This window comes from Triticum urartu, chromosome 5A, assembly GCF_056163025.1.
Source record: "Triticum urartu cultivar PI428250 chromosome 5A, HENAU_Tu73, whole genome shotgun sequence".
Taxonomy (NCBI): Eukaryota; Viridiplantae; Streptophyta; class Magnoliopsida; order Poales; family Poaceae; genus Triticum; species Triticum urartu.
Window position 1 is genome coordinate 391,817,181 of NC_141877.1, and position 17,465 is coordinate 391,834,645.

The window sequence follows — 17,465 nt, forward strand, 5'->3', positions numbered from 1 at the left end:
TCCTGTTCTTTCTCCGGGCATGCAGAACCAACCATGGGAATTGCTGGGCGAGCGTTCCCGGTCCCATCCAATGAGAGTGCCAGAAGGACGCCGTCGTGTCGTCGCCAATGCAGACCAAGGTGGCCGCCGTGAAGAGGGAGAGGTCGTCATCGTTGCAAGGCAGGGGCGAGCCCACCCATGGGCACTCAGGGTGGCACCATGCGAGCCAGGGCCAGCGCAGGCGAAGGGCACGTCCAAACCGCGAGAGGTCAGGAACTCCCAGGCCTCCTTTTTCTGTTGGAGTGCAGACTGCTACCCAGCTAACTTTGCAACTTGCGCCGGAGATTTCCTCGTCTTGCTTCCAAAGGAAGTGGCGGCGACATTTGTCGATTTCCTTGAGGATCTTTTTTGGCACCTTCAGTACTGTGAGTGCAAAGGTGGGCATGGTGCTGAGAACGTAGCGGATCAGCACGCGCCGCCCCGCGATGTGGATTAGGTTTCTCTTCCAGCCTGCCAGCCGAGCCTTGATCCTATCAATGATGAATTGTAGGTGCACTAGCCGAAGTCGGCCAGTGATGAGTGGCAGACCCAGGTATTTGATCGGAAAAGGGGCGATTGAGCCGCCGAAATTGTGCAGCACATGTGCGAGGTCTAGGTCGTTGCAGCTGACCGGCGATGCCGTGGATTTTTCTGTGTTGATGCTTAACCCTGTAGCGCGTCCGAATTGGTGTAGGATGCCCAGGAGAGCGTCGACCTCCTGACGGATTGGGTTGATGAAGACAACCACGTCGTCGGCGTAAAGACTCACCCTGAGCTTCAACTCGCGGCCAGGTATCTGTTGTAGGAATTGTAGCTCGACCGCTTTTGCCAACAGGTGGTGCAGAGGGTCTATGGCAAGGATGAAGAGAAACGGTGAGAGCGGGTCGCCCTGGCGAAGGCCGCGATGGTGAGAAAAGTGGCGGCTCAGCACCCCGTTTAAAGAAACCGCCGAGGACACCGAGGAGAGGAGGAGGGCCACCCAATCTCACCAGCGCGCGCTAAACCCTAGCTACTGTAGCAACTCTAGCAGGTAGTCCCACGAGACCGTGTCGAACGCCTTCTCGATGTCGAGCTTCATGAGCAGTGCTGGCGTTTTGCGTCGATGGAGGTGGCGAATGGTGTTTTGCACATAGAGGTAACTATCATGGATGCATTTGGTTTTGAGGAATGCCGTTTGCGCCGGAGAAACGATAGTGTGGATCACCTTCGCCAGCCTCATGGAGAGGACCTTGGATATTAGCTTCGCTATTGAATGGATCAGACTAATCGGACGGTAGTTCGTGATCGCGGCCGCTCCGTCCTTCTTGGGGAGGAGAACGACCATTGCCCGGTTGATGGCGGCCACATCCCCACCGGCAAGGTGATAGAACTGGTGGAAGACTGCCATGACGTCTAGCTTAATGATCATCCAGCATGTTCGGAAGAATGTTCCGTTGAAGCCATCCGGTCCAGGCGCTTTTTCCTGCGGAGAAGCACAAATCCCTGCCAGACCTCCTCCTCCGAGAATGGGTTATCTAAACCTACAGCCGGCAGCGATGGAAGATTGAGCGAGTTCCAGGCAATAGTGGTGTCTCTGGCTGGCGCCGCTCCAAGTGAGGAGTTGAAGTGGTCGTAGATGGCGCTGGCATTGTCGCTGTGTGACGTGACGATGGAGACTGGCGTGTGGATGGCGTGGATGAAGTTTTTCTATCGCCTAGCGTTGATTTTGGCCTGAAAAAGGCCGATTGGACTTCACCAGCCCGCAGCCAAGTGATGCGCGAGACCTGGCGCTTTCTGGCTCTCTCGATCGCCACCAGCCCTAGGACGCGGAGCTTGAGCTTCTTCCGGAGAGAGAGCTCGCCGGCAGAAAGTTGTCTATGTTCTTGGGCGGTGTCAAGGCGGAGGACAACTTCATTTGCAATCTGCAGCTAGAGGCGAGTGTTGCTGAAAAAACCCTTTGCCCATATTTTGAGATCATTTGCCACCCTATCTAGTTTTACACGGATGCGCTTCTATGCACAACTAGAGGCAACGGGGCGATCCCACGCATGTTGCACCGTTTCGTGGAAATGGGGAAAGCGCGGCCAGAAGGATTCAAACCGAAAACGAGCCGGTCGGCGTGGTGCAGTTGTTGCGGCGAGCAGAAGGGGGCAGTGGTCGGAGCAGGACGTTGAAGCGGCATGCAGGAGGAAGGTTGGGAAGATGGTGTCCCAGGCGTTGCTGCAAAAGAACTTGTCGATGCTGACAAGAGTCGGATCATCGCGCTCATTACTCCATGTGAAGCGGCGGTTTTTGCATCTAATCTCTCGAAGTCCTGCGGCGTCGATCGCCGCGCGGAATTTTCCCATCATTCTACGGTTGATGTTGCTATTGTTCTTGTCACTAGCCTTGTATATGAGGTTGAAATCTCCATTGATGAGCCATGGGTCATTTGGTGGCGGCGCCGTCCTAGCTATTTCTGACAGGAACTCGTCCTTTCTGCCATCGTCGACGGGGCCATACACCATGGTCAGCCAAAACGTTGTTGCTGTTGACCTCAGGGTGACGCGAGCAGTGATGGAGAAAAGGCCGATGGCATGCGACTGTACATCTACAGCAGAGCTGTCCCAGAAGATTGCAGCCCCTCCCTTGGTACCGGAGGCGGGGAGCACAACGCAATCGGTTAGTCTTGTACCGCCGACGTCCTTGACAAGGGGGCGATTCCAGGTCTCGATTTTGGTCTCCTGGAGGCAAAGGATGGCTAGCCTATGAGCTTCTGCTGTTTCGCAGACAACTGCGCGTCGCGCCGGCGTGTTTAAGACACGGATGTTCCAACTCATGATGGGGCAATTTGTGTCAATCATTAAACACTATGAAGCTGCTCCGACGACTACGAATATCATTAAGAAAAGACGGGTACACCTCCTCGCGATCCGGGGGTTGCCGGCGGCCACCAATAGGCCCCAATATCCGCCGGCAGACGGCAGCGCCTCTACGCCTACTACAAGGACAGCAACAAACTAGACCTAGCTCAACCCAGCCGAACGCTGGGCGTCGCCGGAGCGAACTACAACATGAACGCACTAACATGGGGAAAGCATGGCCTCCGGGGCCTCTCCGTCAGGGCCCTGCATGTCGGCCGCCACCCGCAGCGCGGCCGGGTCGAGGTTGGTAAGCCTAGCGATGGTGTGGATGTCGGTGTCGGACAGCGGCTCGTTGAAGCGCTTGATGAGGGCCTCGGCTTCCTTCGCGGTCATAGCTTCCTTCGGACCGAGGATGCTGAGGCCATGGATGATGCGGAGGGTGGCGCGCTGGCTGACGGGGACCGTGGACGGGTTGCTAGCTTGACGTGCGCTGTGGCGGGTCGCCGCAGGCCTGGGGCGGAGCGGGGTCTTGGAGCGGGGAGGTGCCCGGCCAATTACCGGGGCCGGGGTTTTGGAAAAAAGTTGCTTGGTCGCGTCCTTGTCACCCTCCCCGCTGATCTGCAAGTGGCAGACTTGGCTAGTCACGGCGCCGAGCTGCAGGGAATGAGTGTCCGCCATCGCTGGGGTGTGCCTTACGAGGGAGAGGGCAGGGCCCATGTCGATGTCGTCCGTGTCGCCGTCATTTCCCTCCTCGCGCTCAGAGAAGGAGAGGGGCTTGTCCACCTTCTTAGCCGCTGTCGCGTCCACCACGACGGCCCTGGGGTCCGGGCGTGGTGGGGGCGGGAGCTCCTTGCCAGCTTCTTCGAAGAACTCGGCCACCGGGTCCGCTTCCGCGGCCGCCGCGGGGGGACGCAGGGGGCGCGGCGGAGCAAGGAGCGGGTTTGCTGGGGGCGGAGCGGTCCGTGAAGACTGACCGCGCTCAAGACGCTTGGAGCCGCCCGCACCCTTTCCGCGCTGCGTAGCATGGACGTAGCCGTTGCCGGTGCCATTGTCGTGGCGCTTGCCTTGGTGATCAGAGCTGCTCCGGCGTCCTCGGGGCGCCCCCTAACGGTGGCGGGAGGTGGGCGTGCGGCTGCGGTGGCACTCGGGGGGAGGGTCCATGGTTGCCGCAACGGGCTCCTTTCCACGTCCCCGCCCCAGTAGGGTGTCCTTCCAGGACCGCCTGTGGCCGTCGCCGTCTTCGCTGTCGTGGCCGCGCCTGGCGCCCGCGGATGGCATGCCCCGGCAGCCCGTGGACACCACCGGCGCCTGGGGGCGGGCACAGCCCGCGCCAGCGCCCGGCGCCAGGATCGCGCGCACCGCGCCAGCGCCCAGGTCCTGCACGGGGCGCCCGTCCTCGATCCCGTGGGTCCAGCCGCCGGCAGGAGGGCGACGTGGGTACGGGCGGTCGTTGTCATTGTCATCCGAGGAGGGGGAGGCCGCTCTGTCCGGAGTGGGAGGACCGCGGGGACAGAGGGGCCCAATCCTCGATGCGGTCGATGTGCACTAGGATGTCCCATCGAAGCAGGGCCAGCGGTGGAGCGACGGCCCAGATCGGCGGAGAGAAGCCGTGCATCTCCTCCACCCGGCCCGCACCCCGCGCGTGCTTCCAGAGCGTCTGACTGGTGGGGATGTGGTGCAGCTCCCGCACCCACACCCAGACGGCAAACGTCTTCGCGTCGGCCCGCTCGAAGGTGCGGCTGTCAAACCGGTCGATAATGACCTAGTCGCCGAGCGCTTCGGCCGCCCCCTCCAGGGTCCAGAGCTGCATGGCAGCTTCTCCAGGACGACGCGCACGTGCAACATCCAGGTGGCGTGCACCGCGTGAGTGTCTTCGCGCCAAGGCTCCAGGAGGAACTGGACGCCGTCCAACATGATCGTGCCCTGGCGCACGACCAGATCCTTGTGGGTGGGTAGGTGGAAGTGGACGAAGAAGTCCTCCGGGTCATGGCTGGTGATGCGGAGGAGATGCGCAGGGATCTAAAACTCCTTCTCCATGGCCCGGCCGATGGGGAATGGGCTGGCGGCGTGGACCTTGCTAACGGCGGTCACCACCCCCGCGTGCTGCTGTAGGAGGAAGACTTGCTGCTCCAGGGACGGCGTGGAGGCAATCACCTTGTGGCTTGAACGGGGCCAACGCCTGTGGTCGACCCCGGGGACGTCGCCGATGGCCATGGGAGGCGTGGCGGAGCGGTCGGGGAAGACGAGGCGCTCGCGGACAGGACGCGGGACGGCACCCGAGCCCAGGCGGTCGCGCACCGAGCCGTCGCCCCGCCGGTTCCTAATGTTTTGGGGGCACTCTCTGCCGTAGTGGCATGGTATTCTGCAGATGATACAATGAAGGGGATCGTGGCAATCGACGCGGCGGTGTCTGGAGCGCAGGCAGCGGAAGCAGAGCCCCTTAAATTTGCTCGGGAAGGCCTCGCGCCCCGGGACAGAGCTGCGGCCGGACCGTGGTCTGAGAGGAGACCCGCGGCGGGGGGACACACGGACCGCCGAGGCTTTGAGGGCCTGCTTGCTTTTGCGAGAAAGGTGCATCTCCCATCCCTCTTCAATGCCGTCGGAGGACTCATCAATGTCGTTGGGGGCGAGATCTGGCAGGAGGGAAGGCGCGACGATGATGGATCGAAGGCGTTGCTGCTCGAACTGGGGGTGGCGGGCTTGGACTCCCGGTCCGAGAGGGGGGCGTCCACGGGGGACGCCCCACGCTGCAGGATTTGCGGCGGCGATTCAGCCTCAAGCGCGGCCAGAGGGTAGGGGGTGGCAGCGACCTCGGATGGCCCGGCGGACAGATCCAGGCTCGCAGGTGAGGGCCATTCAAGCCCGCCGGTGGCGACCCGGGATCTCGGGGGGACGCGGGGGAGGGCATGGGGAGGAGCGGGAGGCCCGGGGGTGGGGGGCGGCTGCGGCAGGTGGCCGCCGCGGCCGGAGTGGCCAGCGGCGCGGATCTGGTGGGGGAGCCGCGCTCTCACGCTCTCTCTCCTACTCCAGTTGTCGATAGAACAATTTGCACCAGCTCTTGGTCCTTTTGCATGATAACTATTTTTGTGATATTTATAAGGGATAATTTTGTGATATTTAATTGTACATATACAATAGTTGAGACGTGTCTTGCACATGTATACATGTGAGCTGTGCATATTATTCCATCTGTTTTGAAAATATAGGTGTTTGCTTTCACAAGAACCTACAATGCACAACTTTCAATATTTTCTCTTGCAATGTGCATAATGAATAATTAAAACATATATAACATGAAAGAGTTTTGTAAGGCAAAGACAAGGATATTATTCTTTCATGTTCAGTCCGTATACTTACATGTATTGATGCTCAAAATACTAAAGCACTCCCTCCGTCCGAAAATACTTGTCATCAAAATGAATGAAAATAGATGTATCTAGAATTAAAATACATCTAGATACATCCATTTTAATGACAAGTATTTTCGGACGGAGGGAGTAGCTATTATTGTAGAGGTTGTTGTGCTAGTATGATTTTCATACAAAAACATCCTGTCAACATTCAATCAATTTTATATTAGATAAACGAAACATGGATCATACAAAAACATATCCAAATATTTTCTTTTCGCGCCGCAAAGGGGACTTTGAAAGTCCGGTTTCCATTTCTCAGAATTAGGCCCATTTGCCCACATACGCCGGTAGACCAGGACCCGGGAGAACTAGACGGTGGACGTCACAATTTTCTTGGATGTGAGTTCTAGCTTACCAAAGGGTGTGAAGAGATGATTTCCTTGTTTGTATTTGGACTTTTTTTCCGGAAATCAGATGGTTTTATTTGTGTACAGTAAAATACTAGAGTATGTATACTATTTTAATACATATTCAATTTTGCGAAGTTGCCTATCCGAACCGGGCCTAAACGACAACTCTACACGATGTTTAGATACATTCTGTTGTCTTTTCAGTTTTGTCATGACGATCTTTACGCGACTTGTACTTTGATATTTATGGTATGAATGAGAAACGTTTTACCATGAAAAAAAAGAAAACTCTACACAAACAGCCAGCCACAGAGTTGCCCGTCTTCCGTGCTGCGCAGACGATCACCTTGCACGAACAGGTCTTGCACTCCCCGCCTATAAAGGCCGGGCACGTGGGCACCTGGCCACGGTACAATCAACCGTGCACCTCCTCCTGTTGCAGCAACAAAAGTAACTGACTTGTGGGGACTGGGTTCCGTAGTATGTCCGCCTCGCTCGTGTTCTATTCGGCGCTTGGCGCGCACTGTTCTACGGGTCGAGGTCATCCAGCTTAGGACGGGGCCACGCTTCGATTCCTTTGGGTGCACTTTATCAGGCCTGAGCTTACCATTTTTTTACATTTGTTTTTTCGGTTCTCTTTAGAAGGCATGATGCCATCGTTCCAGAAACTCTTCGAATGCTCTCCTGAAATTTTGTAGGAATTTGAATTTGAAAAAAAATGCAGGCATGACTCGGAAGAATATGCTTAGTGATCTTTAAAAAAACATGTAAGCAAGTAAAACCCCGACAAGATTTATGAACGGAGGAGTACAAAATTATGGTGCATGCTGGGAATATACATAATATTTGTGGTGTCAACCTTCTCATTCAATATGATAAATAGGTCTAAGGAACTCCAAGAAGGCCAACAACTCTCTATAGATGCTCATATGCTGGGAGATTTGGAATGCGAGGAACGCTAGGGTGTTCCGTTCCAAAGCTTTCCTTCCTTCCAGCATGGCCGCGGCGATTAAGGATGAGGTGAAGACCTGAGTTGTCGTCGGGGCTAGAATTTTGGGCAACTTAATTCCGGAAGAGTGATTCTCGTGTTTCGGACTTGTGTGGTTCTGTGACCTTTAAAACATTGTCTTACCCTTCTTAATTAATGAGATGAGGCAAAGCTCTTGCCTCTGTTTCAGAAACATTATATCCCAATTCCTTAGTTCAAACAAGCCTTAGACGTCCTGTTGTAATTTAACCAATATCATTGCTATGATTTTTCTTATGTTTTGCTTGATACTAAAATTGCCTATGTTCCAAAGTAAAGAAAAAACATCCAACCTATGCACACCAAACACAAAAAGGCACATTCACTTTGTTGTCTTGGTGTTCATGGTTCAGGTAAAGGTACTTGTGTACATTGGCGAATAGTGCCACTATTCAATAACATTGACATGATTATTCTCACAAGTGATTTTTTTTCGTTCACATAGTCTCACTACATACTATTAGGTTTTGTATATTATGTTTTGCATCTTTTTTCTAATTATCCATTTTAAGAAATCATAACCCTAAGACCATGACAAAGGAGGGGGCACACTAGTTTGTCGATAAATGACACAGCAAATGGAGTGAGAGTGTGTACGAGTATGATAAATGGCTCTTTTATGTGAGAAGGACCAAAAAACAATTATATGGCACCACAATCTTGAAACATAGTATGTTGCACATCTAAAACTAATATTTCCTTTCAATCGTCCAATGCAGAGTTGAAGTACTGACCTACAAATTTTGAAACAACATATGCACATTACAAAATTGTTTGCACTTACCGTGTTGCTTCTGGCTCTCCTTCCTTTTGACTCCTTCTGTGCATAGACAGTTAGCTATATACTTTTGCTCAAGATATACATGTATGAACTTAAAAAAAATTATGTGCATCCATAAAAGTTTTTGTTTTTTCAGTTGCAACATATATCTGCTAAAAGAAGGTGCAACATTACTTTTGTAGCCCTAGTGTCACTTTTTTTTAAGTAACCATATCATCATGATTCTACACCCCATGGTTTCCACGTTCTCATTTCAAACCTTAGAATAGGCGTTCTTTTAGAATAAAAAATTGGATTAGTTTATGATGCACAAATACCATTCGTCATTGATTTTTCCCATGCAATTACCTTTTCATTGATATTGACAAGAAATTCCTACATACTTGGTACCCAGAATAGTCAGTGTTGCAGATTTACCAAACAATTAGATTGAATTTTCCAAAAAAGGATATGACAATGAAAGTTTCAAAAAATGTCATTGTGTATTTTTCTACATATTCTTTATTGCTATTTATTTGAGGATTAATATTCACTTGATAAACACGGGTATTCATTTAAAATGGAATTGTTATAATTTTGATAAAAAAAGGAATATCATGTTTTCTAGTATGATTTAACACTCTTGAAGAGTATGACGTGATGCGGGATCGGGAAAACTATTTATGGTTATTTTACATAGTTGTCACTACCAATGGTGAACATATTACAAGTTTACAACTCTGCAAGTCAAAGACAGTCGCCGCTACAAAATCTTGCTACTGTGTCAGTAGCACACGAAAAATGTGTATTTATTATTTCCCCACAAAATATGAAGTGTAAAACAAAATCCGAAATAATAAAAAATATGGAATGTCTTTTTGTATATAAATATGTAATCATTTGATGATAAAATGAAAAAACACAAATATGTGTGATATAAGTCACGCATGTTGAGAAACCGTTTTCGCCAAGAGCCCTAGTTTTTTTTTTCGGAAAGGGCAAGAACCCTAGCTAAGCTGAAACTCCATCAATTCTTCAGTGAACCCCTTTCTTTTCTCTTGCGTTTATACCTGCGTTGAGTGGATGGAGGACTCGTTTGATTTCTCGGAGGTGTATATATAGCTTCTCCATCTCCAATTTCACATGTTTTTTATGCTAGATCGCGCAACATCCCTTTTCTCTTTCTTTTGAGTACTTCACTAGATCCTACTCAGCTGTGATAGTATATGAGTAAGACCAAGTCACCTAGGCAGTGACCCCTACACCAAAAATCAACACCAAAGCGAGTTTGATGAAAAGATACCACCTCTGCTATTCTTTTGAGACAAACAACTGTAGTGGTGTAGATCTTGCACATAATTGTAGATGATCCATGGTCTACTTCTCGTTGTCGTTGTTTTTGACGACCAACGATGCAAGGCGCGGAGTCGAAAAGAAGGAAGAAAAAGAAGTCTAGCAAGTATACCGATAGATAAATTTGATGACAGCATGATGCATGTTGTTCCTTTCAACTTTTCAACACAAGCTAGGCACTCATACATGTACTTTGTTGGTTTGAATATGTCATTTCTGAATTACTCCCTCCTTTCCGGTTTATAGGACTTATCTCAAAATTTTAGTTTTTCCATTTTATAAGGCTCAATTTGATTGTTCCCGATCACATGTTCAGACGTTAAGGTGCATTAAATCATTGCATGCAAGTATTAAGAGAAAACTGACCAATGCATGCACTTTATGCATGCATGCATTGCAATTAATGCATTCGTAAACATAATTTTTTGAGGAAAACAAGAGCATTAATTGGATGCTTTTGCAAACTACAAAAAATATTCCACCACTCATCATCTATCTTGGTTGGTGAGATTTTTGAATTGAGCCTTAGACCTCCTCCAATGCACTAGTGCTAAGATGAGGTGCTAAGCACATTAAAAATCTAAGCAACTAAAGTCCCCAATGCAAAGGTGCTTAGCTTGTTATTGCTAAGCATCCTTCATTTAGTGATTTAGCAACTAAAGTTGTCCATGCATTGGTGGGCTTCTTTCATTTAAGTGTTTTCCTTAAGTTCCCGCGCTTGGCATTGTTTCTTCCTGGGGCTACCACACCCATCTCTCTTCTCTTAATTACCTTGCCACATCATCTTTTTTGCCTACATGGCAACCTTAGCACATGTACAAGGTGGAGCATTGGGAGAGGCCTTATAAACCGGAAAAGAGGGGGTATTACAAAGTAAATAAAAAATATATGGGGTCTACAGTTGCTACGTAACCCAACCACAAACTCAGCTTTCATCTCATGCATCGAGCTGCTGAATCACACGTCCTCCCTTTCTATCCTTCACAAAAACTTCACCGTCACAATAATGCTCCTCCTCCTGCTACTGGTAGCAAAAACCAGCCAATGAAAGTTGCCAAGAGGCGCCTGGAATCGTAATAAATTCGGCGAACGACGTTGCGACAGGCCCCCGACCGAGCGCCCGGAAGCGAACAAGCGCGCAGCAATCAGGCGCGAGCACGAGGCGGCCCAGGGCCCAGGGCCCAGGGGAATAACAATCAGTGCGCTGACGTGGATCCGATCGGTCATGGGACCCCATCCGACGGCCCAGATCCTTTCCCCCCTCTTTATCTTCCCCCTCCTCCCTCCCACCCTCTCGCAGTCGCAGATCCCCACCCTCGCCTCTTCCTCTCCACAAGCACACTGACGCACTTCCATGGCCGCCGCCTCCTCCTCGTCCCCCCCTCCCAGCTCCGCTTCCTCGCACCATTTACGGACTTTGCGGGCGTGCGTCTGGTAGGGTGGATCGTGCGAGAGCAGAGGCGTACGTCTTGGTTTGTCGGTTAAGGGAGGAGCTAGGCTGTGGTGTGGGGTGGAGCTAGGTGGGGGAACGCGATGAGGCGAACGACGAGCTTGACGGAGGTCGCGCCTCCGTCCGTGTTGGCGGTGGTGTTGGAGGACGAGGACGAGGACGAGCAGGCCAAGGCGGTGGTGCAGGCCGAAGAAGGTGGCGCCGGCGGGGGGCAGGACTGGCTGGCGGCCCTAGGCGGCGGCAGCGGGGCCCCCGGGACGGACTGGCTCGCGGCGTACCGCGCGCGCGCGGCGCCGGCGCGGGCGGGGCTCCGGCGCAACTCGGCCGACTACTCCAAGGTCGAGACGGCCGCGTTCCTCCGCCACTGCGGCCTCTGCCGCCGCCTCCTCGGCCCCGGCCGCGACACCTTCATGTACAAGTACGTGAGCTGTCCGCCCCTGCATGCACGTGCAACGTGCATCCATGGCCAAGTAGCACCACTAGCCAATATACTAATCTGTTGCTTTGCTTCTGCTTCCGTTGCACGATTTTTCAGGGGCGAGGCGGCCTTCTGCAGCCTGGAGTGCCGGCAGCAGCACATAACGCACGAGGAGTGGAAGGACAAGTGCACGTCAAGGTCCATGAGCGAGGCGGCGGCGCCGGCGACCAGCCGCGGCCGCTCCGGCAAGACCGACACCGGCGGCACGGTGGCGGCGGCCTAACCTGACGGCGCACGAGAGGCAGGCACGCTATCATCTTCCGAAGCTACCTGCCGGCCAGTAGCTCTGGAAGCTCTCGCTTCTCACCGCCCGCTACGCATGTATTACTCTCGTACGTAGTACGTACGAACGCCTCCAATATGAATCGCTGGTAATCTGTGCAGGCCGTCAGCCACCGCTGGTCGATCGATCGACCATCGCCTCAGTACAACTGCATAGCTTTTTATCAATTGTATGTACACTTGGAGCCCGAATCCGTTTCTGAGATCGTTCCTTCCTACGGTCCTCCACTACTGATCGATTAGTTAATTGCATCACCTCACGGATCTTATCTTGTTTGGCTTTGTGCATCCTCGACGGTTCATATTGCAGCACTGCGTAGACCGAATGCGTTAACGAAATTGCACTTTAATGAAGAGAGAAAAACAACCTTATCTTGCCTAGTGTAATCAAGTCTTGGTGATGTGTGCAGTCAAAAGGGATGTGATCACTGTTGTTACGTGCTCGTGAGGCCGCCGCCAGGCTGAAAGTTAAGAGTCATTGAACCAGTCGCGTGGTTACTAATCAATCCCGTGAGCAGCGTATTAAAGCTTGTTGGCTCTCATGATACGGATATGGCTGTGGGCTTTACTACTTGAGCACTTGCTCACTAATTGCAACAATAAGACAAAATTCAGACGACTCTAGTACGCAACTATTCCAATGTGCAAGTGCAAGTATATAATACTCTCTCCTCCAAGTTTACAGTTAAACCCTTTAATTTGATCAAGTGTATATTATTAAAGAGTAAGATTACAACACCAAATCGATGCCACTACATACTACTCTCTCCGTCCCATAATATAAGATGTTATTACGGGAAGTATTTTGTAATATATTAAATATATAATAGATGTTTGACCTTTTTTCTATGAACTTTTTTTTCAGAAACTTTCAATCTATTCATTTTCAATCATAGCAGTACAAAGAACAAAATAGGTAATAAAATTACAACCATGTCTGTGGACCACCTAGCGACGACTACAAGTATTGGAGTGAACCGAAGGCGCACCGCTGTCATTGCCCCTCTTTCACCAGAGCCGGGCAACCTTGTTGTAGTAGGCAGTCATGACCTTTTTTTCTACAAACTGAAACAAATACAGCTTAGGATTAAATTAATAAACCTTGTAAATCCGGGCGGAGGAGTATATTGGTGTTTTTTTAACAGGATATCAGTGTATTTCCCGGCAGAAAACCCCTTTTGACTCTCAGGATCACATGATCCATTTTCAATTAAGTTCCTGGCACTTATCAAAAAATTTATAGAAAATCTCACGTGCATATTACTCAACATGGTCTCCAGATTTAAAGTTTTGTGAAAACACAACTCATTTGTGGGGAAAAAGAATAACAAATTGGGGGCCTTTTTCAAAATCTCAAGATGCTATTGTACCTTCCCAGTTTCGTCTTTTCTTTTCACACAGGCTGCAAACCAACGATTTTTTTTCCTTCTATAAAGACTGTTGGTACATGTTCACTCCAATACCTACACACCAAATTGTTTTGGGGAATTTTTATACTTTTTAAACTCATTTTAAAAAACATCTGGAATCATGTGACTCCGAAATCCACAGAATCAGCTCTATTTGCTCGTATGCGTCCTGGAAGCATCGATTCTCATTCCACAGATCCTTAAATAATTAGGGTTCCCTGATTCTCAATGACTAGATCGAGGAAGCATCCAGGAACAGAGCTGCTGCCGCTGCTGCTGCTGGGCTCTCATTGACATGTTAGCCTCGTCAGCAACGCATGCATGCCTGATAAGCGCATCACAGTTTTTGGAGACTGATAGGTGGTGGATCGTCCCTCCCATGTCAGTCAGTCAGTCCACTCCAGGCACCACCACCACCCCGATAGGTCACGAGTGGTCCGTTGCGTTGGCCGCACTTGCACCCAACCGCAGGCTCCAGGCCCCAAGCATCGTCCAGTTGTCCACGCACGCGACAGGGGACACCTCCTGTCGCCCACTCGATCAGCTCACTCACTCGCACCCCCCAATTGCCCCGCTTTTCTTGTCTCCATCTCCCTTTATTTTTCATCATCTTTCGATCACGAGAGAGATGTATTTGTCACCGCACTCAACAATACTGCTAGCTACACGAATCCACCAGAGCGTGCACACACTAGAATTAGTCTAGCCTATCATATCAGGCCCGCCGTGTTCAGCCATCTCAAGTCGATGAGTATTTGAATGATGTGGATCGTCCCGCCAAAGAGTCGGCATAGACTATATCTTATGATTAGTCGGCAAAATTCTCTGAATTCGTATGAAATGCACATCCATGCTTATGCAAATACGAGCGCGTAATTTGGAAACTACTGGATGCGTAACCTTACCGTCTCACCAAGTGGGTTCTCCAGCTATCATTTTCCTTGGCCTTTACCGAAAAGCAGAAAAAAAAAGGGGGAAAAAGGCCCCCTCTTGCAAATTGTGTGGCGACCATAGGCCAAACTCGTGGTAACGACAATTGGGACAAAAGACATGGCTATCGGAAGGCGCTTTATTTTCGCTTGATCTTTCCGTCTCCAACTGGTGATATGTTTGTTCCTATTCCGTGGCTAGAAACAGTGCATTTTATGCATGTTGGGTGACCTGTAATACGTAGCGACTGCTAGAATCCGTGCTAGTTTCCTGGAAAAAGAAAGGGGTCCATACGGATTGTTTGTTGGCAAGGTTTTTGTAGTCATTGGAGACTGCCACTTAATTTTTTTAAAGCAAATAGTTAGGGAACCCCTGATGTATAAAAAGATTTCTAAGTTCATGTTTGTTACGATCTGAACCTAGATGAGCAAGTTTTTTTTTAATCAGCTAGAGCCACTTCCTAAGACCACCCTTCCCAAATACTCCCTCCGTTCCATATTAGTTGTCGCTCAAACGGATGTATCTAGCACTGAAATACATCTAGATACATCCATTTCAGAGACAACTAATATGGAACGGAGGGAGTAATAATCACAGTTTCAACTTTAAAACCAAAAGTGTGCTTCACTTTCAACATTCACCCTTGCAAGTTGCAACGCCGGTCCTTCTTTTTTTACCCATACCACCCTCCCTTGATCTTTCTACACATATCTTCTTCCCTTTGTGATATCAATCCAACCTCATCTCTCTCATCCACTATCTTTTCTCAATTTATGTCTACACTACCTTATCTACTATATTTTTCAGGGCATGTAGGCTCGTCTCAGTTGGTTTGCCAAGATCGAGCTCATGTTGAATTTTGAAACTGAAACCCCCAACACCTAGACCAAACTTCAAAATATAGTAAGCCACTTGCCATGAATTCCGTGGTCTCGTCGCTTGCATTTCCAAGGTGTCAATCATCAAGGCTGGAAGTTATGATAATGAAATTGCTTTGGTAGGAAAGTTTAGTGATGGGTTGAATGGATCTTGTTTGAAGGTTAGAACCGTACAACAATAGTTCTATGATATTTTTCCCATTAATTTAAAAGGCAGAACGGAGGGAGCAATGGGTTGAGTGTAGATTCATTTATTTTAATCCGTATGTGGTCCATATTGGAATCTCTTAAATGACTTATATTTAGGAATGGAAGGAGTAATTCTTTTGCGGTGCGTTTGTTGGGATCCCATGAATTATGGGTTTATGATCAGATTGTTCATTGAAAATAATTGAGTTATTTCTAAACTATATCATGTGTGATTGTTATAGCTTTGTATTTCTCTCTGATCTATCCGTTTAGTTTGAGCGACTAGATTGATTTATCTTCAGTGGGAGAGGTGCTTTGCTGTAGGTTCAATCTTGCGGTGTCCTCACCTCGTGACTGAACAGGTAGCGATGCACGTATTTGTATTGTTGTTACTAAGGGTAAAACGATGGGTTTCGATCATATTGCTTGGTCTTATTTTGTCTACATTATGTCATCATGCTTAAACCATTACTCTGTTTGTCATGAATTTAATACCTAGAAAGGAAAGCATAGAAGCGTTCTCGAAGTGGAGTAATAGTAGTAGGCTTCAGTAAGTTTAACGGTCTACTTGTCACGAGCGTAATGCCTATGTACGGGTCATGCCATGAATAACATCATAACTATGTCTTTTTCTATCAATCGCCCAACAGTAATTTGTGTACCTACAGTTGCTATGTTCTTGAGAGAGATGCCTCTAGTGAAAGCTATGGTCCCCGGGCCCATTCACCTCATATTGTTAAAACCCTAAAAACTTTGCTGCAATTCATTTACTATTTATTTAGTTTTATAATTTATCTATCTACCACTATCAGAATTAATCCTTGCAATTAACGAGTACAAGGGGATTGACAACCCTCTTACCCGTGTTGGGTGCAAGTATTTGCTTCTGTGCGTGTGCAGGTACTATTGACAGTTGTTTGTGTGAATCTCCTATTGGTTCGATAAACTTTGGTTCTTAACTGAGGGAAATACTTTATGCTGCTATACTACTCCACCCTTCCTTTTTGGGGAAATCCCAATGCCTATCATAGGTAGCACAGAGCGCCATGGAATCAAATTGGTCGGCAATGTCGGAGTGAGTGACACCCATATGGTGGATGACGCAATCGGAGTGGCACACATCAGGGGAGGCCAGTGGTGGCCATCGAAGGAGGACCTATATCGCGCAGGGGGGGGGAGGTCGTGTTGTATGGATCAAGTGCACAATGAATGGCTAGGTTGGTTTTACGTGATTGCAACAACTTATTCCCATCATCTACTAGATCTTTCTCCTTTATTTCAATATATAAAAACAATGTTTGGTATTCTGTTAAAATAATTTGATTTATGTAGACTACAATCCCAACCTTGGCAAGGCAAGAGTTTTCTTGGCACAACAGAACCAAGCATATCATGTATTCTCCTCCTTGCTATTGAGCACAAAATAATCTTTTCATTTAATCCTGGCTTGTCCTCCCCTCATTTGTGTTCCATACTTGTTAAAGCTCTTGAATCAATGTCGTGAACACTCAGATGCAGGATAAACTTGATGGGTATAGGTTCTAGAAATTGTAGCGCGACACCTCCTAGAGCTAAAAGGAAACTTTGACAACTTTCTAGTAAGAGGATTCATGTGCAAAATAACTTGTCCCCAAAGCAATGGCGTTGCCCCCACCCCTCATAGAGGCATATTGATTCACTCCTAATTAGTTGGAGTATTTAACCCAACAATATCTCTAGGAGGCACTAATATTTCATGTGAATGTCAGAAAATATTGATCTTCGAAAGTCAACCTTCGCAGTTGTAACTATTTACTCCATTTGGTACTTTAAAAGTTATCATTCCATACATCAGCTCAACATTTCAAATAAAACTTTGACCTTCAATTTTTATAAATGTGCTTTTATAAAGTTCAAGGGTACTTTATGTTGTGAAAGTAAGTATAAAGGCAAGTTCACGTGTATGGCATTCAAGTATCTAATATGACTATTAAAATATATTAGTACTCTGAATTTTGAGAAAGAAGTCTGCTTTTGTATATTGTGAGAATTCTTAGCATGTGAAAATATATCATAAGCGAAGCAACTTGTACTAGACCTGTAACACCCACGATGCGGCTATATCTC

At 48.8% G+C, this 17,465-nt stretch overlaps 1 protein-coding gene and 1 pseudogene across 1 annotated transcript; one reads left to right on the forward strand and one right to left on the reverse strand.

Annotated features, from left to right (window-relative positions):
* Window positions 1–1,925: 1,925 nt before the first annotated feature.
* On the reverse strand, window positions 1,926–2,840 carry LOC147971542 (uncharacterized; annotated as a pseudogene).
* An 8,183-nt stretch (window positions 2,841–11,023) lies between these two features.
* Window positions 11,024–12,208, forward strand: LOC125509195 (uncharacterized). Its single transcript, XM_048674108.2, has 2 exons — window positions 11,024–11,611; window positions 11,729–12,208. Exons 1-2 carry the CDS (start codon window positions 11,277–11,279, stop codon window positions 11,892–11,894), a joined length of 501 nt encoding a protein of 166 aa, XP_048530065.1. The 5' UTR covers window positions 11,024–11,276; the 3' UTR covers window positions 11,895–12,208.
* Window positions 12,209–17,465: the final 5,257 nt, after the last annotated feature.

Coding starts and splice junctions, on each gene's coding strand:
- LOC125509195 (XM_048674108.2), top strand. CDS start 11,277: ATGAGGCGAACGACGAGCTTGACGGAGGTCGCGCCTCCGTCCGTGTTG. Junction 11,612..11,728: donor CGCGACACCTTCATGTACAA/GTACGTGAGCTG, acceptor ACGATTTTTCAG/GGGCGAGGCGGCCTTCTGCA.